Genomic DNA, 26,234 nt, shown 5'->3' with positions numbered 1-26,234 from the left:
TTCTCCAGTTTGTAAACCCTTCTCTCTTTTCTCTAATAACCAAAGACTTACATTTCCTTTAAGGCCAAGCCCAAATCCTACCTTCAGTGTGAGTGTTTCTCAGTTATTCAAGGCTTCAGCAACCTATTCTCTCATCTTCTATGAATTTTATGGTCATGTAGCACCTATTTAGCACACAATGTTTTGTATATGTTTTCTTTTTAACTATATGTCCTATCTCCCCAGTTAGAGTTTAAACTCCTTGAATTCAGGAATCCCGTTTTACATCTGCTCTTATTTCCAATACCATAGCTGATACTAGAAGCTCTCAATAAATATTTATTAGCTTCTAAGGATGGTTAGATTTTCAGCATTGATATAATACGTCGTAAAAGTCTGGAGCTCTCTCTAAACCTAATTTAGATTATAATTGAATAATTAAGCTGTTAAAATTTGAGACTAATATTTCCTTTAAATTTAATCCAAGTATATGTATACATTTGTATATCTGTATATACATGTAGCAGAATATACATAAAGCCACAATGACACCTTGTTGTTGTGCTATGTTGATGTACTATGGCTCATTTTTCAAAGGCACATATTACAGTGCATTCCAGGACACCTGTGTTCACACGATCAGTTCTTTGAAACTATATTTGGATGTACAAGCTATTAAAAGCTCCTTGTACTGAGTGACCTTTCAGGCAAAATTTAGATCGAATACTCATGCTGCTGCTGCCTGTTGCTGAGTGGAAGACAGCAGAAAACTCTGGATTCAAACCTCTATTGGGCTTTTTGTTTTGCTTGTTTTGTTTCCCTTCCTTTGCCTTAAGAAGATGAACAATGAAACCACAACCCTGATATCCTTAAAGGAGGCAATGAAAAGGTTGCTAAGGGCTACAGGGAGGGAGCAAGAATAGGTCTGTTTTTCTGGGAAGATGGGTAAGAGAAGAATGAAGAATAAAAATAGGCAAAGAACTACAAATATGCTAGTTAGAATTCTGTCTCTGTTAAAGCGTCTTAAGTCTTCCAGGTTTAAAAAATACGTAAATTAATAATAAAGAAAAATCTACTCCCAGGTGCTATAATTCCATTCCAATAATGCATGGGCTATATGGTAGGTATACAAAAATAAGTAAAATGTGGTTTCTGCCCTCAAGGAGTCCACGGCCTGTAGGGATAACAGAAGTTTTCAAAAATTCTGACAATTTAATGTGATTGACCTTATAATTGTGATGTTCCTAAAGGGCTATGAGAACATGAAGAGAGGGTCAATTAATTTTGCCTTTGATACCAGGAAAAGGAACCCTTCATAGAGAGACATGTAAGCTGGATGTTAAAGTGAGAGTAGCAGTTTATGAGAAAGAAAAATATGAGAAAGAATTCTAGGCTGAGGAAACAGTACATATAAGCCACAGAAGCTTGGAATGGCGTACTATACTCAGTCAGCAGCTAGATGTCTCACATAATTGGTGATTAGGATGTGAGAGGAATGGCAGAAGATGGGTGCAAAGGGTAAAGAGCTTTATGTTTCCTTGAGGAGATCCAACTTGGCTCTAATGACATCACTGAGCAAGTCAGGGTGGCATAAAAGGTAGAAAAGCAGTTGAGCTGCTTGATCAGAACTGTGTTTTAGAAGCATATTTCTGAAGGATGGATTGGAAGTGGCAGAAATTTAAAGCAGTTAGGCTACTGTAATCCTAGGTCCAGGAGAAAGATGGTGATTAATTGGTTTAGTGGAGAGGGAGAGGAGGGGATAGATTAGAGACATTAATGGGGAGGAAGAAAAGAAAAAACGTGAGAATTATTCTGAGATTTCTAGTTCAAGCAATTGATATCGTTATGGTGATGTCGTTAAATGAGCTTGGGAATTGTAGTAGAAGACAGACTCAGATTTGCAGACATGTTGGTTAGGATTTATTTGGAATGGTCTGGGAAAACCTTTTGGAGAGAAGATGCCAAAGAACTGCCGCAGTTGTAAACTTTTATACTGATTGACAAGCTAGAGATGACCTATAGGCAATATAGTCTTAAAGATCTAAAAGTTAATACAAACAGTATGCCAGATAACATAATTTTGATGTGTAGACAGAGATTGCCAACATATTAGGTCATGTAGGCTTTTGCTCCTCCGAAACACACATTTCATATTGAGCCTTATCCATGTGTAAATAGAATCCAAAGCGGTGAGAAAATTCCACTGTAGTAACGTCTGGATAGGGAGTCGGGGGGATAGCAGGTTCAGTGAGGACAGTTGAGTTTGACTTCTCATCCAGGTGGGGATGTACAAAACATAGTCCACATATAGGTCTAGAGCTTGGGAAAGAGGTGGTACCTGAAGCTGAATTAGCCTTGGGAGAAAGTGAGGACCAAGAAGAGAAGATGGTCAAAGATAGAACCTGGGCAAACACAACAGTGTTCAAGTCGCTGGGGACATAGAACCTGAGGGAAGTGGTATGTGTGTTTGTGTACCTTTATGAAAGACAATGTGGGTGGCTTCAGGCAAGTGAGTTGTGGTGTTGTTCCAGTTCTTTGTGGTTTGTTAGACATAATTCCAGTGCCACAGCGCCCTCTGATGATTAGGGCTGTGTGGAGCTACTCAAATCCCCATGTTGGGTTACACAGCTCAGCATTTCATTCATATCATAGATGTCAATCATACGGCCCACATTTTATTACTTCTGTGTAAGGCCTCTGCTAGGTATTAGGGGACAGGTATAAAGATGTCTAAGAAATAGTATCTGATCCCCTCCCTCCAAAAACTTACAATTTATTCATGAAAAGCTAACTCTAAAAATAAACCAGGAGGTGAGGAGTGACAGGTGGTAGAGGCAGACCCTGTGAAAATGAAGTGGGTGAGTAGGAGATTTCTAGGTAGGCAGGCTGGAGCATTTAAGCAGGCAGTGGAATTTGAGCTTATCCTTGAAGGAAGGATAGAATTTGGACAGCCAGAATAGGGTAGAGAAAGCCAAGTTATCAAATACTGGTCCCAGCACTAGCTAGCTGTATGACATTAGATCTCAATCTTGTTGAGACTCAATTTCTTTATCTGTGAAATAGTAAAAATGACTGCTTCACTTCTTATTGTTGTTGCAAGAATCAAAGTAATGCTAGTAGAAAACACTTTTTAAAGTATAAAGTACAATACAAAGACAAGACATGGCAGATAATTCAAGTAATTAGAGAATTCAAAAGTTGGCAATATAAAGAATGCAAGAACTAGGATGATGGCTAGAGAGAATGGCAAATGGGAACATCTGTTCATAACTTAAATTTGTTTTTTTGTTTTTTTTTTTTAGATTTTATTTTTTCCTTTTTCTCCCCAAAGCCCCCCGGTACACAGTTGTCTATTCTTCGTTGTGGGTCCTTCTAGTTGTGGTATGTGGGACGCTGCCTCAGTGTGGTCTGATGAGCAGTGCCATGTCCGCACCCAGGATTCGAACCAACGAAACACTGGGCTGCCTGCAGCGGAGCGCGCGAACTCAACCGCTCGGCCACGGGGCCAGCCCCTATAACTTAAATTTGAATAGCAATCCAAATTTGGTAGTAGTTGTAAGCAATGTATTAGTCTTATCTTAAGGCAAAAACTTTAGCTTTGTCCCCTGATCTAAACTAACCCTTGATTTTTTTATCCTATAGAGTAGACCACAAACTCCAAGCTTTAGAAGCACAGTTCAAAGAACTGGACTTCACCAAGGATAATCTGACACAGAAATTTGAACATCATAGCAAAACGTTGGCAAGCCAGGCAGCCCAAGATGAGCTGTGGACAGCAGTTCTGGCACTCAGGTGAGTATCCAATGAGAAATCAGTGGAGTTTTGTGGCTTTGTGAGAGCTTGCAGTGGTCATTCTAAAATTGAATTTCTTAATATGGTTCCAACAATGGCTTGTGAAGAAATCACATTTTCTTAGCTTCATTCATTCAAAAAAGATTAATTTGAGCACCTGTTTATATGCCAGACATTATGCTACTCATCTCATCACAGAGTCTCTTGCTTGCCAAGTCTTACTAACATAGAGATGAATAATATAACTCCTCTGCCATTGAGAAACTTATAGTATGGGTGGCCAGAGAACTAAGGTGTCCAGGTAGCAGGTCCTATTTCTAAAGTATTTTCTAAAATACAGCAGCTGGTTCTCCTAGTGGGTTTGCATTTCTCTGAGTTATCCTAATAGAATTTATTTTATATTTGTACATAAAGACTTCAACTGCTTAAGAAGCTCTCTCCATTTTTGTAGGTTCACTTCAATGGAATTGAATATTTTATACAGCTATGTCATTGAAGTACTCATCTGTTTGCACACTCGTGTGCTTGAGAAGCTGCCAGATCTGGTGAGAGGTCTTCCCACCTTAGCCTCTGTCCTTAGACGAAAAGTTAAGAACAAGCGCATTAGAATCGTCTGGGAGTCTGTCCTGGAGGAGTCTGGGCTGCAGGAAGAAGATATCACAGCACTGTGTACCTTCTTTATTGCACATGGTAACAAGGCAGAACACTACACTTCTAAAGTGAGGCAGATGTACATCAGGGATGTCAATTTCATGATCACTAACATGGTAAATAACCAAGCTCTGCAGGATGCCTTGCTGAGGGCTGTTCAGGTCACTGAGAAGGGAAAAGCAGTGAAGGCCCCTGCAGAGCAAAAGTCATCTCTAAAAGAATTGATACCATCAGTCAAAAACTAACTTGTTACTCTATGACCTAGCGATTCCAGTTCTAGTAATTTATCTTGCAAATGGGAAAAAAATATCTAAGTACAATTTTGTTACAGTCTTATTTTTGTAACAAAAGTGAGAGGAGTGTTAAAGAAATTATGATATATGGATACAATGGATATTTTCTATGTAGCCATATAAGAGAATGAAGAAGCTCTTTGTGTTACTGTATATGGAGTTATCACCAAGATGCGTTGTTTTAAAATACTTATTTCCAATATAAAGTGGAAAAAAGGGCAAAACCAAATATGTATGTGTGTGTATATATATATATACACACAGACACACATACACATATATAAGCTATTATAACCGTAAACTTCATAAACTTCTTCTGGAGGGATACATAAGGAAGTGATAACATTGGTTGTCTTAGGCAAGAAAACTAAGAGGCTAGGGGTCAAAGATAGGAGGCAGTCTTTTCACTGTTAATTTGTCTTGTACATTTTGAATTTTGAACCATGTGAATGTTCTACCTATTAAAAGACAAAAAAAAAAAAAAACAACAACGATGGAACACCTAATATATATTGTGTGTTGATGTACTTTTTCTCTCTAGTAGAGTACCACAGTTATTTATACTAGAAAGGGAATTCACACACATTGACCATATATTTTATAATATTTATTGAACACTAAATGCCATGTGCCAGGTGCTGTGAATAACAGAAACATTTAAAAATGTGGACCCTGTACTCCTGGTAAAGGTTAAGTGTTGATGGCTTTATTTGGGAGGTACAAATTCAAGACAGCCATAATAAGTAACACTCTGGAAGGACAGAAGGTAGAGAAGTATAAGTAACACAAGGTGATGTGTTACCTTGCTGGCCCCTCCTTGAAAATGAACCTCGAGAGACACAGCAGGTTTCTTGGCAGAAACACACACTCAGTCTGGTACTTCTCCACACACACTGTTTGGAGAAACCATGCCTTGTAAGGAAGAAGGAAAAATTTCTATGTCAGGTCCACTCAGTCTATTGTTTTCAATTGGCCAAAGTTTGCTCCATGGGGAGTGACCACCCATACTTCCAGGATGCATCATCTAAGCCCTCCCAGGAGCCACTGGGAAGTCAGAGCCGGGATTGTTCTGTGCAGTGTTTCACAGGAACCAAGACATGGCAGGAGGAGCCAGAGATTCCAGGAATGCAACTGGTTAGCTCCAAGCAGACCCAGGGACTGTTGGTCTAGAAAGTAAATGAGGCCAAGGAAATCTGAGGAAGCATATAAAATCTATCTATTACACATGACACAAGTACCTGAAAATGGAAATCAAAATGCAAGAGTTAAATAAGATTACAATAAAAACCACTATCACTAGGCCATTTATTCTTGAGTGAGTTCAGAAGAGGGGTATCACTGTGTGATAGAGAAATATTTCTGGGAGAAGTGCGTTGAATTCATCCTTGAAGGAGACAAAGCCACAAAACAACTCATTTAGGATGAATTGAGAAAGCAATGGCCTGAAAGCACAAAATGACAGCAAACAGACCACAGTTGAATATTTAAAAGAATAATGGGAGATTCTGTGAGAAAAGCAGGTTGGGACCATATTACAGAGCCTGGAAATCCAGGTTAAGGGATGGATGCTGTGGACAACTGGATGACAACCAAAGGTTACTGAACCCACCTTAAACAAAACAAAGCTCTCTACCAAGAACCCACACCTCTTTGGTTAGGCTCTATCTGGAAACCACTCATCTCCTCAACCTGAAAGCCCTCAGCAAACCCAAAAGACCTTAAACGCTATTCTCATGCACAGTGATTTTCTTTTCTCTTCTGCCACAGTTAATTTCCTCAAAAAACTCAGGCCAAGTTCTTTTTTTATTATTGTGATAAAATACACATAATATAAAATATGCCATCCTGACCATTTTCAAGTGTACAGTTCAGTAGTATTAAATACATTCACAATGTTGTGCAACCATCACCACCAACTATCTCCAGAATTTGTAAAACTGAGACTCTATACCCATTAAAACATAACTCTCCCAGCCCCTGGCAACCACCATTTTACTTTCCGTCTCTCTGAGAGTTGGTTCTTAAGCACTAAGGATCACAGTGTCTAATCTTTGTCATTTTTCTATCCAGAAAGTACTTTTTTCATAGAACTCAATTCACTAGGATGAGTTGTCAGTACAAGAACTTAATATCAAAGTGTAAAAACATTTCAAAATGCATAAAATGTTAAACTTTTTTTTTTGGACCTCCTTTGTAATCTTCATTGTCTAGATTGCAATTTCATAGTAAAGTAGTACATTATAAATGAGGCACATGACGGCTGAGCTCCAGGTTCGACGCAGCCCTGCAGCTTGTTTCCCAACTCCTTAGGAGGGGAGGCAACCTAATATAATCTATCTCCGGGCCGGAGACTTAGGAAGGGTCCGGGCTATAGAAGGAAGCCTAAGTGCCCGTTAAATTACTGCAAGTTTGCGGACTCTGCGACCACAACCCTTCTGGGAGATCAACCTCAGAGATGCTCTTCTAAGAACTTTGGAAAGCGACCTAAGGGTCTTAGTTACACATTAACAGAAACAGAAAGGTGGTGTGACGAATACTGAGGTAAGAATTTCAAAAATCACTGTTCGGGCTTTTTGTTTTCAGGTTTCCCGTTTCTCGCCAGTAACCATTCTCGCGACGCTCCGACGTTTCCACAGCCTCCTCGAACAGCAGGCGCAGGGGAAAGTCCGACGCCACCCAAACGGAAAGCAGGCGGGGCTACGACACGGGGACAGAGCCCTGCCGGGGGCCGGGGGCGGTGCGCACAGCCGCCGGAAGTCCCACCCACCGCACTTCTGGCGGTTCTATGGGTGGGAGGGGCTGTTTTGGCGGGCAGTTGTGACGTCAATAGAAGTTGTCGGGTCGCTGCGGCACCGCTGCTGCGCCTAAGCTTTTCGGCTGACCGAAGGGCGTAGGGGGCGCAGAGCGCCCGCAGACCGAGCGAGGCGCCGGAAAGCTGGAACTCGTGGCCCCCCGCACTTTCCGCACTGCAACGGTAAAACGGAACTCCTGCTCCCGCGGAGCCCGGGTTCCGGGCGGAAGCAGCGTTCTTCCCGGAGCGGCGGCCTCGGGCTTGGCTGCCCGGAGGTAAGGGAGCATCCTCACCTGGTAAGAGGGAGGAGGGGAGCTTGGCGCGTAGCTCCCGCCACGACCGAGCGCTGGAGCCCCCAGTCCGCTCTGCCGCAATGGTTATGTAAATACCTCGGAGCAGCTAAGGTCTCCCGGCAGAAACGTTCGTTTATTTTCTTATCCGACTTTGTCTTGAACCTGGACTGATAGACCGCCTTCCAGGGAGTACTGTTTACCTGGCCCGCAGAGCGCCTTTTGCCTCAAGTCCTGTTTGATGCGCCCAATCTGCGAATTCTGGCATGCTGCTGGGCATAATATTTAAGCACGAACTGTTAATTCGCTTTCTCTGTAGATGGTCCGGAAATAGGATTGTTTCTCTTTTCGGGTGTTGATGTTGGATCTGCCTTATTAGCATATTAAAATGGCTGGACCCAAAGACGCCATCCCTTCCTTGTCGGAATGCCAGTGCCCGATCTGTGTGGAAATCCTGATTGAGCCCGTAACACTCCCTTGTAACCACACGCTCTGTAATCCATGCTTCCAATCAACTGTCGAAAAGGCAAGTTTATGCTGTCCCTTCTGTCGCCGCCGGGTCTCTTCGTGGACCCGGTACCATACCCGAAGAAATTCTCTGATCAACATGGAACTGTGGGAGATAATTCAAAAACACTATCCAAAGGAATGCAAACTGAGAGCCTCTGGGCAAGAATCAGAGGAAATCGGTGAGTAAAGTCTAGCCTGATTATCGGCTAAAAAAAAATCCTTTGAAAAGTGAATACCCACTTCTTTAAAAAAGGTTACAAAAAGAAAGCCCGACTAGTATTTGTCTAAATTATTCATGGGGTTTTGGGTTTTATGGGCCCCAAAATGATGATTAAGGTCAATGGCAAGATTTGTTCATTGTTATAATACCCAGCCTGTGTTCACTTGGTGTTTGTTGGGTTAAAAATGGAAAGAGATAAAAATAAGAATTGCCCCCCTAGAGCCTTCAGTTATTTGAAAAGTTATATTAAGTATTCACAGATGAGCAATAATCCTAGTACAGCAACAGCAAAAGTAAGGAAACCACTGGATTCTTGTGTTAGTATTTCTTGCGTTTTCATTTGCTTTCTCTAACTTACTTACACATCTCCATTCATTTAATTCTTAAGCATGCAGTGAGCCTAAAACAGCTTTCTATTCCCAGTTCCATCTAGTTCAGTATTTTTATTCAGAGCCCTCCAGTGTAGACTCAGTAGCTATTTAGTAATCCCCCAAACTGAATGCCTGACTCTAGCAGCTTGATCACTTGTGTGATCAATAAACCTCAATAAACCATGCAGTGTTTCTTGTCTAGGCTTTGAATGTGGTACCTGTGCTCTGGTGTACTTGCCCCTTTTTTGGGAATTATTTTTATTATGGTAAAATATGTAACAAAAATTGCCATTTTTATTTTATTTTGTTTCAATTTCAAACTTGCCTTTATTTTCCATAAGTACACTGATTTTAATCCAGAAATGTAAACATCTCTGGATCTGAAGATTGAGTATCTACATGGGGCTTAAAATGATTTTTTTTTTTGACAGTAGATGCCTCATGACACTTCAGTGATCGGTGGTCAGCTTCTGTTTGTAACCCTAAGTTCTGATTTCTGACCAGGAGAGTTACAGGATAATCATATTTTTAACAGAACTTATCTTTTATGAAAACCACTTTATTGAGATATTCACATATAGTTGATCCATTTAAAGGGTACAGTTCAGTGGTTTTATTTTACAGTATTTTTTTCAAAATTGTGGTGAAATATATATAACTTAAAATTTGCAATTTTTACAATTCAGTGGCATTAATTTCATTCACAGTGTTGTGCAACCATCACCATTATCTGTTTCCAAAGTTTTTCATCACCCCAGAAAAATTCTTTAACGATTAAGCAGTGACTCCCCCTTCTTCTCCCCTCTCTCCCGGGATTTCTAATCTATTTTCTGTCTCTATGAATTTGCTTGTTCTAGATATTTCATGTAAGTGCATTCATGCAATATGTGATCTTTTCTGTCTGGCTTCTTTCACTTAACATAACGTTGTAGCGTGTATCAATATTTCATTCCTTTCTAGACCTGAATGATATTCTGTTTTGTGGATCTATTTTGTTAGATCATCATCCATTGATGGACATTTGAATTGTCGCCTTTTGGCTATTTGAATAATACTGATATCAACAGTCATGTACAAGTATTTGTTTGAATACATTTTCACTTCTTTTCTGTATATAGCTAGGAGTCGAATTGCTGAATCATATGGTAGTTCCATGTTTAGCTTTTTGAGGAACTGCCAAAGTTTTCCACAGGGCTGCACCATTTTACATGCCCACTAGCAGTGTAGAATGGTTCCAGTTTCTCCACACTTGTTATTTTCCGGGGTTTTTGTGTTGTTTAATAGCCATCCTCCTAGATGTGAAGTGGTATCTTAGTGTGGTTTGGGTTTTTTTGTGGCAAAGTATGCATAACCTAATTTATCATTTCAACCATGTTTAAGTACAGTTCAGTGGCGTTAAGTATATTCACATTGGCGTGCGACCATCACCACCATCCATCTCCCGACCTTTTCATTTTCCGAAACTGAAACTCCATGCCCGTTAAATAATAACTCCCCAATTCCATCTCCCTCCAGTCTTTGGCAGCCATTATTCTACTTCCTGTCTCTATGAATGTGACTACTTTAGGTTCCTTATATAAATGGAATCATTGTAGGTGTTTGTCCTTTTGTGTCTGGCTTATTTCACTTGGCATAATGTCTTCAGGGTTCATCCATGTTGTACCATGTGTCAGAATTTCATTCCTTTTTATCGCTGAATAATAGTCCATTGTATGTATTTACCACAATTTGTTTATCCTTTCATCTGTTGATGGACACTTGGGTTACTTCCACCTTTTGGCTATTGTGTATAATGCTGCTATGAACATTGGTGTACAAGTATCTGAGTCTCTGCTTTCAATTCTTTTGGGTATATACCCAGAAAGGAATTGCTGGATCATATGGTAATTCCATGTTTAATTTTTTGAGGACCTGCCATACTCTTTCCCATCGCAGCTGCACCATTTTACATTCCCACCAGCAGTGCACAAGGGTTCCAATTTTTCTGCTTCCTTGTCAGCACTTGTTACTTTTTGTCTTTTTGGTTTTTGATAGAGCAATACTAATGGGAACAACATGCTATCTCATTGTGGTTTTGATTTGCATTTCCCTAATAACTAATGATATTGAGCATCTTTTCATGAGCTTATTGGCCATTCCTATGTTTTCTTTGGAGAAATGTCTATTCAGGTCCTTTGTTCCCTTTTTTTGCTGAGGAAGATTTGCCTGAGCCAACATCTGTTGCCAATTTTCCTGTTTTTGTATGTGAGCTGCTACCACAGCATGGCCACTAACATGTGTGGTGTAGGTCCACACCTGGGAACTGAACCTGGGCCACTGAAGTGGAGTGCACCAAACTTAACCACTAGGCCACTGGGGCTGGCCCCCTTTGCTCATTTTTTAATCAGGTTATCTTGTTGTTGTTATGAGTTGTTGGTGTTCTTTATATATTCTGGATATTAACTCCTTATCGGATAGGATTTACAAATATTTTCTCCCATTCTATAGGCTGCCATTTCACTCTATTGATTGTTCTCTTTGCACAGAAGTTTTTAAGTTTGATGTAGTCCCATTTGTCTATTTTTACTTTAGTTACCTGTGCTTTTGGTGTCATATCCAAGAAATCATTGCTAAATCGAATGTCATGGAGCTTTTTCCTTGTTTTCTTCTAGGAGCTTTATAATTTTAGGTCTTAGGTTTTCGTTTTTAATCCATTTTGAGTTAATTTTTGTACGTGGTATAAGGTAAAGGTCCAACTTCATTCTTTCACATGTGAATATCCAGTTTTCCCAGTTCCATTTGTTGATAAGATAGTTGTTTTAAAGTTTTTGTCTGGTAAAGTCTGATGTCTGGACTTCCTCAGGGATGATTTCTGTTAATTTATTGTGTTCCTTTGAATTGTCCATACTTTCTTGTGTCTTTGTATGCCTTGTGATTTTTTTTTTTTTGGAGAAAACTGAATATTTGAATATTATAATGTGGTAACTCTGGAAATCAAATTCTTTTTTTTTTTTTTTTTTTTTAAGATTTGCACCTTAGCTGACAACTGTTGCCAGTCTTTTTTTGTTTTTCCTCCTTCTTCTCCCCAAAGCCCCCTAGTACCCAGTTGTATATTCTGGTTCTGAGTGCCTCTGGTTGTGCTGTGTGGGATGCCACCTCAGCATGGCCTGACGAGTGGTGGCATGTCTGCGCCCTGGATCTGAACTGGCAAAACCCCAGGCTGCTGAAGCAGAGCACGTTAACTTAACCACTCAGCCACAGGGCCGGCCCCTGGAAATCAAATTCTTCCTTTGCCCAGGGTTTACCATTTTTTTGATTGTTGAAGGTTGTAGTAGTCCATTTGTTTACTGACTTTCCCAAACTGTTTTTTTTTTCAAAGACTTTTCCATGTTGCGTATGGTTGCTGAAGTCTCTGTGCCTTAGCTTGTGTTCCAGCTAGTGTTTTGACAGATTTCCTTGAATGCCAGAAGCTGAAAAACAAACGACAAAGAGAAACAAGACAAAAGAGCACCTTTCTGTCTTGGCAGATTGGCTCAGTGCCGAGGCTGTCCTTGCCATTTATCCGGGCTTGCACTGCGTCTATGGATCAGCAGGGTGAAAGCTGAGGGTCTTCTCGGTGTTTTCTGAGCATATGTCTCACCCTGAGTATGTGTATAGCCTTCTAAATTTCTTGTATGAGTGCTTTTGAATGTGCTAAGTTCCCAAAGAAACTCCTCAGCTTTTGCTCCTGGGCCTTAGGCAGTCTGGTATATGTTTTAGAATTTTGATAGGGATTGCATTGAATCTGTAGATTGCTTTGGGTAGTACAGACATTTTAACAATCTTAATTCTTCCAATCCATGAGCACAGAGTATCTTTCCATTTATTTGTGTCTTCAGTTTCTTTCATCAGTATCTTATAGTTTTTAATGTGTAGGTCTTTCACCTCTTTAGTTAAGTTTATTCCTAGGTATTTTATTCTTTTGGATATAATTGTAAATAGGATTGTTAATTTCTCTTTCTGATAGTTTGTTATTAGTGTATAGAAATGCAGCTGCTTTCTGTATATTGATTTTGTGTCCCACAACTTTACTGAATTTATTTGTTAGTTCTAACAGTTTTTTGGTGGAGTCTTGAGCGTTTCCTATATATAATATGTCATCTGCAAGTAGTGACAGTTTTACTTCTTCCTTTCTGATTTGGATGCCTTTTATTTCTTTTTCTTTCCTAATTGCTCTGGCTAGGACTTCCATTACTACATTGAATGAAAGTGGTGAGAGTAGACATCCTTGTCTTGTTCCTGATTTTAGAGGGATGTGTGTTTTAACTATAATCTTTTGAACAAACTTCTGTGGGTTGTTTACTTAGCTTGCAGTATTTTCGAGCAACATCCACTGCTTTTCTGGCCTAGGTTCTCAGGTGAAACAGATGAGTGCCTTGTGTCAGTCCTTCACAAGCTCGGACAGGTTAAAATAGACATACACAATAATTTATAAATAAAGTCTGCCCTTCTCCCTCCAGAACCAGGGCCAGTGTCCTACTCAGAGAATGTGGGTTTCCCTCTTCGAGACTGCCCACTATGCTGAGGAGTAGGTGGGGCAAGAATGAATAAAAATGTCACAAAACATGGGGCTGGCCCCGTGGCCAAGTGGTTAAGTTCGCCCACTCCGCTGTAGGCAGCCCAGTGTTTCGTTGGTTCGAATCCTGGGCGCGGACATGGCACTGCTCATCAAACCACGCTGAGGCAGCGTCCCACATGCCACAACTAGAAGGACCCACAACGAAGAATATACAACTATGTACTGGGGGGCTTTGGGGAGAAAAAGGAAAAAAATAAAATGTTTAAAAAAAAAATCACAAAACTTTCCTATTATTTTGAAGTTACCGTTTTCTTGACTCACCGTTTTCTTGGTTGCACTACACCTTTGATTGTTTTCCAGTGGTCTGACAATCTTAGCTCTGATAGTTTCTGCTTGTTTTTTGATGTTTCTGTGGAAGAATGAGGGCTTGTAGCTGCCTGCTCTGCCGTTTTGCTGACATCTTCCACCATCCTCTTTTGCTTACCACTAAAATTGCCATTGTTTTCATGAGTGCCTTTCTGCTTGAACTTCCCCGTATTCTGTTCCAAATAAAGTCAGTTTCTTTGAGGGTGATTTTTGGAGCTCTCAGTTCTTATGGCCTGTCTCTGCCCCTGGGCAAAATCTCTGAGCCACTGCTCTGGAGCTGGAGGCAGAGACAATAGCTTACTTCTCTCTTTGTGAACAGGCCAGTGGGCAGGCATGGAAGCCTCTGGTGTTCTTGGATTGCCTCTCCTAGAACCTTCGCCCTGTGAGTGAGCTGTGATGAGGGCCGTGGAGTCCCAGTATTCTCTGCCTGCTGTGCTCAGAGTATAACTTTATCCTGTGAACGGGCAGTGGATAGAGGAAGGGAGCCCCCAGTCTCTCAGCTCCACTCACCTGGAATTCAGCCTCTGCAGCACTGAGCTGGAGGGGATGAGAAATGCGGGTAGTCTGCTCCTCCCAGAGGGATGCTTATGCCCTTGTCCGGGAGATGGGGAGACGGACCCTGTCTTGGCCACACCCACTTGGAGTGGAGCTTCCCTCTTGTTGAGCTGGGTGGAGGGGAGCAGGTCGTGGCTCAAATGCCACAGAGTCTCAGTTTTCTTACTGAGATTTAGTAGATTTGGGGGGAAATATTTCTTCGTTTGCTGTATGCTCTTACGACAATTTCCAGGGGCTTTATATGACCAGTTTTTTATGCTTTTCTCCACTTATGGTTGTGTTGAAGAACAGGTCTGTAGATCTCTTCACTCTACCATCCAGCAAGGTGATCCTCCTCACTTTGTTTTTAATGTAAATTTTATTAAAAGTGCACAGATCATAAGTCTGCCATTTGACGAATTTTCAAAGTGAACATGTCTGTGTAACCACCATTCCTGTTAAGACCCAGAACTTTACCAGAATTCATGAGTCCTCCTTGTGGCTCCCTTCCCGTCTCTATTTACTCACCATTCCTGTAACTACTGTCCTGACCTGTAACACCGTAAATCACTTTTGCCTGTTTCTGAACCTTTTTAAAAAGTGGAATCTTGGACTCTTGTGTCTGGCTGCTTTAGCTCCCCATTATATTGGTGATTATCTGTGATATGTGTGGCTGCTGTTTCTTTGTTTTCATTGCTATATAGTCCTATGTTCTATGGATATTAAATAGTGAAAGCAATGAAAAATTCTATTTCCATTGATACTGGGCAGTTTTAGCTGTTATGACTAGTGCTACTGTGAACCTTTTTTTTTTTTTTTTTTTTTGGTGAGGGAGATTGTCCCTGAGCTAACATCTCTTGCCAATCTTCCGCTTTTTGCTTGAGGAAAATAGTCCCTGAGCTAACATTTTCCTCTATTTTGTATGTGGGGTGCTGCCACAGTGTGGCTTGGTGAGTGGTGTGTAGGTCTGCACCCGGGATCAAAACCCATGAACCCCGGGCTGCCAAAGCAGAGCACGCAGACTTAACCACTACATCACTGGGCTGACCCCTACTGTGAACCTTTTTTTTTTGCTGAAGAAGATTGCCCTGAGCTAACATCCACTGCCAATCCTCCTCTTTTTTTGCTTGAGAAAGATTAGCTCTGAGCTAACATCCGAGCCAGTCTTCCTCTATTTTTTTGTACGTGGGACACCTCCACAGCGTAACTGGTAAGTTGAGTAGGTCCATGTCTGAGATCTGAACTTGGGAACCTGAGCTGCCGAAGCAGAGTGTGTGGCCACTCTCCTTGACCTGGGCCCCTGTAAACATTTTTATACTTGTATTTTGGTGAACATATGTCTACATTTCTGTTGGATATGTTCATAGATCTACGAGTGGAATTTTGAGGTCATAGAATGTGGATAAAGAGTTAAATCCTTTCCTGTGTTACATGAGAATCTGACCTTTGATTAAATCTCTAGCTTTGTTCTCCCAAAAACCTAATGAGGGTTAGAATGTCAATGATGTTAGTAGGTGACATTGCTTAAGGTAAAAATGATCCCAATTGAAAAGTTGCCTCTCTCTTGGGAGGAATTATAAATATTGGCTGGGATACTATGCTTTGTGCTTCTCTGGATGTAGTGACCATTGTAACTGAGCTTGTTCCTTGTGGGGAACCTTGTGCCTGTATAGTTGATACAAGAGATGTTGGCTTCTGAGGAGCAAGGATTACCTGGCTTCTTTGCTTTCATGCTGTTAGATTGATGCCAAATGTGGCTCTCTGGTCATTTTATTTTATTTATTTATTTAATTTTTTGGTGAGGAAGATTTGCCCTGAGCTAACGTCTGTTGCCAATCTTCCTCTTTTTTTTTTCTTTTTTTTTTTTTTTTTGTATGTGAGCCACCGTCACAGCATGGCCACTGACAGACAAGTAGTGTAGGTCCACCCTGGGAACTGAACCCTGGCTGTCAAAGCAGAGTGCACCAAACTTAACCACTAGGCCACCAGGGCTGGCCCTCTCTGGTTGTTTTCTGAATTTGAATATTTAGTAGCACCTAAGACCACCCCTTGGGGCATGTTACTGGTAGGGTAGGCCTTAGGAGATAACTGCCAAGCAGTTTTCCAAAGTCGTTTTACCAATTTACACTCCTGCCAGTAGTGGATGAGAGTTGTAGTTGCACCACACCCGTGCCAACAGTTGGTTTCTCTCTTTCTTTTCTAGCAATTTTGATAGTATACTTATTTTTTTTCAGCATTTTATGGAAAATTTTAGCATCTTACTGTTCTAGCTATGTCTTATATCTTTTCATCTGTCTATCCATCAATCTTATTTTTTCAGTTATTTCACTTTCCCTTAAATATGTAAGTATATATAGAGAGATCAATATTAGCTTATAACCTTTTTCTTTTAATGTGAAATTTACATATAATGAAATGCACCAATCCTAATTATACCTTCTCTGTTCAAAAATGTGTAATCCTTTGTAACACAAACGCTTGTAGAAAAACGGAACATTATCATCATCCTGAGTGTACCCTCCTGTCCCTTCCAATTAATCTCTACCCCTACCCCCCAAAAGTCAACCACTTTTTTTTATTTTTTTCTACCATAGATGAGTTTTGCCTGTTCTAGAACTTCATATAAATGGAATTCTGTTAGTGTCGTTGGGTTGCCATAAGAAAGTACCACAAACTAGGTGGCTTAAAATAATACAAGTTTATTTTCTCGCACTTCTGGAGGTTGGAAGTCCAAAATCAAGGTGGCAACAGGGACTTGTCCTCTTGACGGCTGCAGGGGAGAATCTGTTCATGCCTTTCTCTCAGCCTCTGGGTATTGCTGACAGTCTGTAGTGTTCCTTGGCTTGCAGCTGCGTAACTCCAGTCTCTGCCTCCATAGTCACGTGGTGTTGTCCCTGAGTGTCTCTGTCTGTACTGGCCCTCTCCTCTCTGGCTCTCTTTCCTTTCTTATAAGGAGACCGATGATAATTGGATTAAGGGCCCACCCTACTCTACTATGAACTGAATTACATCTACCACAAACCTTGTTAAATCTTATTAAGGCACTAATCCCATTCATGAGGGCTCCGCCTCCCAAAGGCCGTACCCAAATACTGGCCAAATACATGGCCATACCCCCAAATACCGTCACATTGTGACTGGTGTTTAGCATATAAATTTTGAAGGAGACACATTCAGTTCACTTAGAAATCCTCACCAACATTTTGTGTTTTCTGTCTTTTTAATTTTAATTATTCTGATGGATGTGTAGTAGTGTCTCATAGTTTTAATTTGCATTTCCCAGGTGACTAATGGTGTTGAGTCTTTTTTATTGTTTATTGGCCTTTTGTATATCTTTCATTGTGAAGTGTCTCGTTGAATCTCTTGCCCCTTGAGTTGTTTATCTTTGTATTATTGAGTTGCAGGAGATCTTTATAGATTTTGGATACCTATACTTTGCCAGATAATGTAATAAATATTTTCTTATAGTCCATGGCTTTTTTATTAATGGTGCCTTTTGATGAGCTAAAATTTTTAATTTTCATGAAGTCTAATTCATAAACTTGTCCTTTTTTGGTTATTACTTTCTGTGTTCTAAGAAAATTTTACCTAGCCTCTATAGGAATATAAAAATATTCCTCTGTTTTTTTCTGAAAGCTTATAGTTTAGCTTTTTTATGTAGGTCTGTGGCCCATTTCAAATTAATTTTTGAATATTATGTGAGTTAGAGGTTGAGGTTAATTTTTTCCTGTATGGGTATCAATTGTTCCTGCACCATTTGTTGCAAAGGCTTTTCTTGCAAGTGTTGGTCTGTTCTATTCCATTGATCTATTTGTTGATTCTAGGGTTAAAAATCACACTGTCTTGATTACTGTCGCCTTATAGTAGGTCTTGAAGGCACATAATTATAGTTCTCCAATTTTATTATTTTTCTTGTTTGCTTGGGTATTCTAGGTCCTTTCTGTTTCCATGTATTTTAATAAAGCTGTCAGTATCTACTGAAAGACTGATAGGAATTTGATTGGGGTGCATTTGACTCTAGATCAATTTGGGTATAATTGACATCTGAACAATATAGAACCCTTGCACCCATGAAAATAGTATGTCTCTTTTTATTTAGGTCTTCTTTAATTTCTCTTAATAATGTTTTGTAGTTTTTCAGTGAAGACGTATTTCAGGTTATTATGTGTTGAATTGTGTCTCCCCCAAAAAGATATGTTGAACTCCTAACCCCTCATACTTTAGGATGTGAACTTATTTGGAAGTAGGGTCTTTACAGAGCTGATCAAGTTAAGGTCATGAAAGTGAGCCCTAAGCTGTTATGACTGGTGTCTTTATAAGAAGGGGAAATTTGGACACACAGACAGACACACAGAAGGAAGATGATGTGAAGACACACAGTGAGAACATTTAAAGAAGAGGGTTGGAGTGAGGCATCTACAAGCCAAGGAACACCAAAGATTGCCGGCAAACCACTGGAAGCTAGGAACAGGTGAGGAAGGATTTCCCTACAGGTTTCAGAGGGAGCTTGGTCCTGCTGACACCTTGATTTTGAACTTCCAGCCTCCAGAACTGAGAATAAGTTTGTTATTTTAAGCCACTCAGTCTGGCAGCCCTAGAAAACTACTGTACACATCTTTTGTTAAATTTATTCCTAATTATTGTATGGCTTTTGAATTTTTAAAAATTTTTATTCAGTTGTTCACTGGTAGTTCATAAAAATATAATTTGTATTTATGTATTAACCTTGTACCTGCTCATTCACTTTTGTGTTATCGTTCTTTATTTATACAAGAGGATTGTGAGAAAGCATATGTGAGATGGCTTTTAAAAATGAAGTGTTTGAAAATGGATTAATGTGATGGAGGGAGATAGTCTTTGAGTTCTACATTTGAACTTCTCAAAAAATAATCCTACAGAAGGGAACAATCAACCCTAGACTGTCTAAATTTCTTTACCATTTTGCAATTATCAGTGTAATAATTGATGCAAGCAAGAATCACTAATAGATAGCAAAATGCCTGCCTGAAATTTTGTGGTGGAACAGAAGATTCATACACTCTCAAAGTATCCAGACTACTTATTAATTACAAAAGTGGAAAGGATACAGTTTAGAAATCTGGCCAATGTTCACTGTAATCAAATGATCAAAGTTAACATCATCATTGGAACAAACTGATGTCATATGCCTCCTGATATGATATGTATAAGGCATAATCTGAATCTAATTGTGGGAAAGCAAAAACCCAAATTGAGAGACCTGCAAAACATGGTCCATACTTCAAAAATGTCACTGTTGTGAAGGCAAAGGCTGAAGAACTGTTCTAGATTAAGAAAGATTAAAAGAGAATGGCAACTAAATGCAGTGTGTGATCTTGGATTAGGAAAAGTGTTATAAAAGACATTATTGGGATAATTGGTGACATTTGCATATGGTCTGTATTTTTATTACATAACTAGTTTTGTATCAAAGTTAATTTTCTTGAATTAGATTATTGTGTTGTTATAAGGATAAGAACATTACCTTAGGAGGTAGATGCTTAAGTATTTGATGAAGGATTACGATCTATGCAGTTTACTCTCAAATGGTTCAGAAAATATATATACATTTAAATGTACACACACACTAGAGAGACATAACTGTGACAATTTAACACTTGGCACATCTAAATTAAAGGTAAATGGGGGTTCATCATAATATTTTTGCAACTTTTATGTGGTTTAAAACTTTTCAAAATAAAAAAATAAGAGGTGAGCAAATTTAATTAGAAAAAGAAAATGGTTTATTTCCATGATGATGCAAGCAGAGTCAAGTTGAGGGATGGAAGAATAATTTTGTACATCGCTTAATTGTTAAAGTTAGGTTTTATTATTTATTTTTATTTTTGGTCCAATATTGGACATTCAGTTCTTTAATTAAATTGGGTTTTCCTTCAGAATAAAGTAAAAAGTATGAGGATAAATTTTCTTTAATGAATCCTAGCTGCGCAGGAAGAAAATTCACCGTAAGAAAGCAATATTAAGTACAGTGGGAACATTGAATTTCAGTGGGTTACAACAGAAGTTTTAGCGTTAAACCAAAACTGAGCAGCATTGAGAGTTGTTTCCAATAGATGGCAGAAATTCACCGTCTTAATAGTGTGTAAAATTGACTATCACTTTTAGTCTACAAAACTGATATTTTCAGATTTCTCATACACTTAGAAATTGTTTAAGAAATAGCAAATAATTGCTGCATCTAGATTGTCACCAAGCCCCAAGGGACTGGTGGCCCACAGTGGGTCCTTTTGCCCAGAGCTGCCCACACCAATAGAACGGGTTTGGAATAGCAGAGCAGAAACCTTATTCGTTGATCAATGAATGGAGGGGACAGAGCTCATGCTCTAAAACCCCCTTCTCTCCAAGGGAAGGTGAGCAGAGTTCTTATGGGATGTGAAGTGGGAGGGGTCTCTACATCATTGCTTGTGGGGAGGCTTTTGGGGCATGCGCAGATCTTCCCTTCTTGCACATGGCACCTTTTGCACACATTTCTTTTTGCTCATGGAAGCCCATCGCCATCTTGGACCTTCTGGTTTGGACTGGTTCTGCCATTTGGCCACCTGGCATTGTTCTGCCTTGGTTCCTATAAGCAAGCACAACTTAAAAACAGAGCATTCCTAGACATGGAAAATGTTGTAGGGACTTCCCTGGGTGACAAGATGTTGGAGGCCTATTAAGATGATTTTAATTTGTTGTGTCTGTGGTTGGAGAAATTACTGATATTAGTTTAAATTTTACCTTTAGTACAAATAAGTAAACTAAACATCTCAGAAATTCCATGTTTAACAAAATTACAGTTCTTTGCTTACTATAAAGTAGTTAAGCATCTTATGTGAATTGCATGTTTCTTTCCTTTGCCCATTCTAGTTTTTTTAAGTGATCTGTAGAAGTTCTTGTTATACTCTGAAGCTTAATTCTCTCTTTATTTATGTATTTGCAAATAACTTCTCCCAGTTTGTTGTTTTTAACTTTTTGATGTTTCTCATCATTTAGAAGTTTTTATTGTTTTGGAATGTCTTCAGTTATTCAGGACATCTACCCTAACTTAAGATTTTACATTTATTTCTTGTATTTTCTTCTTAGTCATTTATGGTTTATTTCTATTAAATTTTCTTTAGTTCACCTGGAATTTGAGTACTGTATGAAGTAGGCATCTTAACCTTCTTACCCCAGGGATTGCCAGTTATAACCGCATTGCTTGGTGAATGATACATCCTTATTGTGTACTGTTTCCCTAATCATATGCTTATTTTCCAGAGCTATTTGGGGTTTTTATTTCTTAACTGTCTGTTTTTTGATAGCTGTGTCAGTGCTTTAATAATTAGGGATATTTTAAGCCAGGGGCCAGCAGACTGTGGTCCACAGGCCAAATTTGGCCCATGTCTTTTTTTGTAAATGAGGTTTCATTGGAACCCAGGTACTACACTCATTTGTCTATGTCTGTGACTGCTTTTGTGCTGCAATAGCAGTTGAGTAACTGTGACAGAGACTGCATAACCTACAAAACATAAAATGTTTATCTTCTTGCTCTTTACAGAAAAAATTTGCCACCCCCAGGCTATCACATCTGATATTGCACTGCATCTCTGCACATAGTCTGTATCCTCCTTTATTAGAAGTGCTGTCCCTTCCATCTATCTGGGCTCTGTTTCTCGCCCCTCCTGTCTTTTTAGGAGCTTTATACTTCTCTCACCTGTGTTTTCCACTGTATTGTCTCAAATGGCTAAAATAAGTGGCTCATGCTTAATGGCTCAAATAAATAAGACTTTAGCCTACTTCACCCCTACTTGTTATGGAGTTGTAAATCACTGTTTTTAGTTCTTCTATTGCAGAATTTGCAAACTGTTCACATGCAGGCTGTTTAAAGCCTGCAGACATGTTTTCTGTGATCCATTCAGTGCCAACATTTCAAATTGGGAGATTTCACATTAAAATATGAATTTCTGGATTGTCTTGAAAAAACAGAACATACGGCAATGGTGAACCTGAGTTTCGGTGATGGCAGCAGTCACCCAGAGTAACAGCTGCCCCTTTTTCTGGATAAACGCCAGAGTGATTTTTTTACCCCCCTTTTTGTATAGCTTAATGTTTCTCTTTAATCTTGTGGGTTTATTACAAATGTCTGGTGATCCTTGGTTTTGCTTTCATATTTAAAAATGAGGCCCTAGAAAAAAGCTCTGTGTACATATATAGGCAGTGATGCCTGGCAGACGTTGTTTGAGGTTAAACAGATGGAAACCTGGCCATTATGCTTTTCCACTCCTAACTGCCAGATTTCAGAGGGCTTTGCTCTGGGTCACCACCTCTTACGTTAGCTGCACTGGCTCTCTCCAGACAATTCAGTGTCTTTTAAAAAAATAGCCTTGGAGTGGGCACTTACACAAATATCCGGGAAGAAATGCCTACCAGCCAAGTATTCTGATTTAACAGTTTATAAACTTTGAATTCCCCATTCCACACTTAATCTCTCTGAACTGTGTCGTGCCTTGCGTTTCTGAGCCTGAGCTGCTCTTCAGGTATGTTGGGCAGACCCCCTCCCACCTCAGCTGTAGCTTTCCCTTCCAAGGGTTATGTGTTCCTTCGTTCTGTTGCATCAATCACCTCTCTTACACTGGCTTCCCATTTTCTAGAAATATGTTAGTTTCTTGTTTACTGATTGACCCTTCCTTTAATCTCTTTGCTGTTGTAGGATTACTTATTTTTAATTCCTTTATTGTTATTTTTAATGGCTTCTAGAGAAAGAGTTAAGTATATGTATTCGTGTGTCATTTTGAACCAAAAACCTCTGGTTTTTCTTTTAAAATGGAATTTCATAAAGAAAATCTGGCTGTGGCTGTTAATAATTGTACACTTTATTTTGATTTTGCATTTTTTATTAATAGAGTTTTAATGGGAGATGAAAGCTAGCCGTAAAATTTTGTGTTGCCTGTAATATTTTTTCTTTGTTGATCTGAAACAGTTGATGACTATCAGCCAGTTCGCCTGCTAAGTAAACCTGGGGAATTAAGAAGAGAATATGAAGAGGAGATAAGCAAGGTAGGAACTAAATAGTTATTCCTTCTTGGAAAAATTCTCTGCTGTGTTTTCAGTTTCAGGTTTTACATATAGTTTTATGTGCTTATATAAATAGTATATATTGAAATGTAAATAATTTTAATGTTCTTTATAAAGGCTCTGTTTTTTACATGTGTTCAAAATAGTTACAAACTAGCTTTATTTATCCATAATTGGTGCTCTTATATGATAGTAATCCCTAAGCATATGAGATTTTTTTCATTTCCCTGAAGCTTTGAGCTTAGAGGATGGAAAATTATGGGTGTCTTAGTCTGCTGTAACAAAAATACCATAGACTGGAGGCTTAAACAGCAGTTTTATTTCTCACAGTTCTGAAGGCTACAAAGTCCAAGATCAAGGTGCTAGCATATCTGATGTTGGGTGAGGGCCTGCTTCCTCGCTTGTAGACAGCTGCCTTCTTGCTGCATCCTCACATGGCAGAGAGAGACAGAGAGAGAGATCATCTCTCTATGTCCCTTATAAAGGTACTGCATAATCCCTTTCATGAGGATTCCACTCTCGTGTCGGAGTTACCTCCCAAAGGCCCCACCTCCAAATACCATCACACTGGGGATTAGGGCTTCCACATAGGAATCTGGAGGACACACACAATCGGTTTAGATGAGGAGAGCATAAAAGGCTAATTGTAGAGTACTTAAATAGGAAAAGAGGAAGTAGTGCTTACAGTGACGCCTTTGAACTTCTCTAGTACTGGGAGATTCCTACCCTCCTGCTTAGTGTAGAGCACTGTTGGCCAGTAGAAAGACAGTGTGAGCCCATATATAATTTAAATTTTTCTAGTAGCCACATTTTTTAGAAAGAAAAGATGAAATTAATTTTACTGTTATACTTTATTTAACCCAGTATATCTAAAATATTTTATGTAATCAGTATAGAAAGTAGTTATATAATATAATTATATGTTAAATATGTAGTTATATATCATTATATAATTTGGTCTTAATTATATAAAGTCATATATAAAAATCATGAGAGATTTTACATTATTTTTGCTTAGTTAGCCTTCAAAATCTTTTGTATATTTTGCACTTAAAATACATACCAATTTGGGGGCTGGCCCTGTGGCCCAGTGGTTAAGTTCACAGGCTCTGCTTCAGTGGCCCAGGGTTTCGCTGGTTCGAATCCTAGGTGTGGACCTAGCACCGCTCATTAAGCCATGCTGAGGCGAGGTCCCACATAGCACAACTAGAAGGACCTACAGCTAGAATATAGAACTGTGTACTGGGGGACTTTGGGGAGAAGAAGAGGAATAAAAAAGATTGGCAACAGATGTAGGCTCAGGTGCCAATCTTAAAAAAGGAAAAAAAATATCGATTTAGACTAGTCACATTTCAAGTGCTCAATAGCCACATGTAGCAAGTGGCTACTGTATTGGACCATGCAGGTCTGAAGAACTAATAAATAATAATTATGATAGTTAATTGTCACTGTATTGTCTAAGCAGTGTCTTAAGTAGTGGTTTTAAAGGAATAACTTAATCCTTACAACATTGCAGTGAGAACACACTCTAACAGGATGCTTCTGACTAAAAATGAAAGAAAACTCAAACTACCTTAAACAGTAAGAAAATTGTAATTGAACTGGAAGTCCAGAGGTAGCAGGGCCTTCAGGGTGGGTGTCATCCAGAGTTCTAGCTCCAGATCTTTACTAACTTCTGTCAGCTGGCTTTATCCTCAGGCCACTAGCAAGATGGCTGCACAGTTCTGAAACTCAGATGTGTGTACAGCAACATGCAGCAGAAGAAGCAGCAGTCTCTTCCTGCGGCTGTACTTTAAGAACAAGACAACTTAGAAGTTCTTTAGCAAACTTTCCCTCATGACTCTTTCACTCAAATTGGATCAAGGAGTTATTCTTGCGTCAAATCCTTTGGATTTCTAAAGTGGTTCTTATACTATTTCTTTCAGGAAGTATAGTTTAAGTGAGCACAAGCATGGCCTTAGGTCCTAGAATTAGAGTTTGAGTCTCCGTTCTATCACTTCCTTGTCTAAGGAAGTCACCTGCTTTTCTGTGCCTCTTTTCTCTTCTATAAATCATGCAGTGACCACTGCGGTGGTTTCTTCGGCAGCCACTGCATTCCCGCCCACCGTGTTTGGGGACTCATCCCGGCTTCAGGGATAGGCCCTGATTAGTCTAAGTCAGTTTCTATCATTCCGTCCCCTGTGCTAGGATTGGGCTCAGAAACCTAGGCCTAAGCTAGTCAGCAACGTGGCATTCTGTTAACTGAGGAAAAGGATTACCTAGAAACATTTGCACCAATGTAACAGTGTAGTAGAAAATGTGATAAGGCCTGAGAAGAGGAGGGTTAGGATTTAATTAAGCTTTTGTTGGGCTAACTGGGGAAGGCTTCCAGAAAGAGGCTTCTTGAACTATTCTGCAGGAATGTGCCTCTCTAGATTTGCACTTTATTTGAGATATTTTCATTCCTGGCAATTTGTCTTTTTTTACTTTTATTATTCTTATTAAGAAATATTGCAGGTATACTAAAAAAGTTCAGAGAAGGATTGTTCCTTATCATTTTTAAGGTGGAGGCAGAGCGACGAGCCAATGAGGAAGAAGAAAACAAAGCCAGTGAAGAATACATACAGAGATTATTGGCAGAGGAGGAAGAAGAGGAAAAAAGACAGGCAGAAAAAAGGCAAAGAGAGATGGAAGAACAGCTGAAAAATGATGAAGAACTGGCAAGAATGCTAAGCGTTAATATTGTAAGTTTTAGGAGAGGACTTTGAAGTATTAACATTCCTATTGCTTTGACTATGTGGTTTTCAAAGATCTGAAGAAGGGTTCACCATAACTAGCAGTGATTTCTG

The 26,234-nt window shown here is 39.5% G+C and overlaps 2 protein-coding genes across 2 annotated transcripts in view; both read left to right on the top strand.

The window, feature by feature from the left end:
- The first annotated feature begins 687 nt into the window (after positions 1 to 687).
- SMCO1 (single-pass membrane protein with coiled-coil domains 1) lies at positions 688 to 5,221 on the top strand. Its single transcript, XM_014868107.3, has 3 exons — positions 688 to 868; positions 3,622 to 3,771; positions 4,223 to 5,221. The coding sequence occupies exons 1-3, from the start codon at positions 819 to 821 to the stop codon at positions 4,665 to 4,667; spliced, it is 645 nt and encodes a 214-aa protein (XP_014723593.1). The 5' UTR covers positions 688 to 818; the 3' UTR covers positions 4,668 to 5,221.
- Positions 5,222 to 7,524: 2,303 nt separating this feature from the next.
- Positions 7,525 to 26,234, top strand: part of RNF168 (ring finger protein 168) — a 31,184-nt gene continuing 12,474 nt past the window's right edge. Inside the window, exons 1-4 of the mRNA XM_044771366.2 lie at positions 7,525 to 7,781; positions 8,116 to 8,485; positions 23,312 to 23,388; positions 25,950 to 26,129. Of these exons, the coding sequence (XP_044627301.2) occupies positions 8,185 to 8,485; positions 23,312 to 23,388; positions 25,950 to 26,129 (558 nt within the window). The 5' untranslated portion in view covers positions 7,525 to 7,781; positions 8,116 to 8,184. The remainder of the gene's footprint in view (positions 7,782 to 8,115; positions 8,486 to 23,311; positions 23,389 to 25,949; positions 26,130 to 26,234) is intronic.

This window comes from Equus asinus, chromosome 5 (genome assembly GCF_041296235.1).
Source record: "Equus asinus isolate D_3611 breed Donkey chromosome 5, EquAss-T2T_v2, whole genome shotgun sequence".
In the NCBI taxonomy this organism is placed as follows: Eukaryota; Metazoa; Chordata; class Mammalia; order Perissodactyla; family Equidae; genus Equus; species Equus asinus.
This window is presented reverse-complemented; position numbering and strand designations above follow the sequence as displayed.

What these genes read in the sequence shown, in the direction of transcription:
- SMCO1 (XM_014868107.3), top strand. Translation starts at nt 819, where the DNA reads ATGAACAATGAAACCACAACCCTGATATCCTTAAAGGAGGCAATGAAA. An exon ending in TTAAAGGAGGCAATGAAAAG is followed by an intron (nt 869 to 3,621) that starts GTTGCTAAGGGC and finishes TTTATCCTATAG; the next exon opens with AGTAGACCACAAACTCCAAG. An exon ending in ACAGCAGTTCTGGCACTCAG is followed by an intron (nt 3,772 to 4,222) that starts GTGAGTATCCAA and finishes CCATTTTTGTAG; the next exon opens with GTTCACTTCAATGGAATTGA.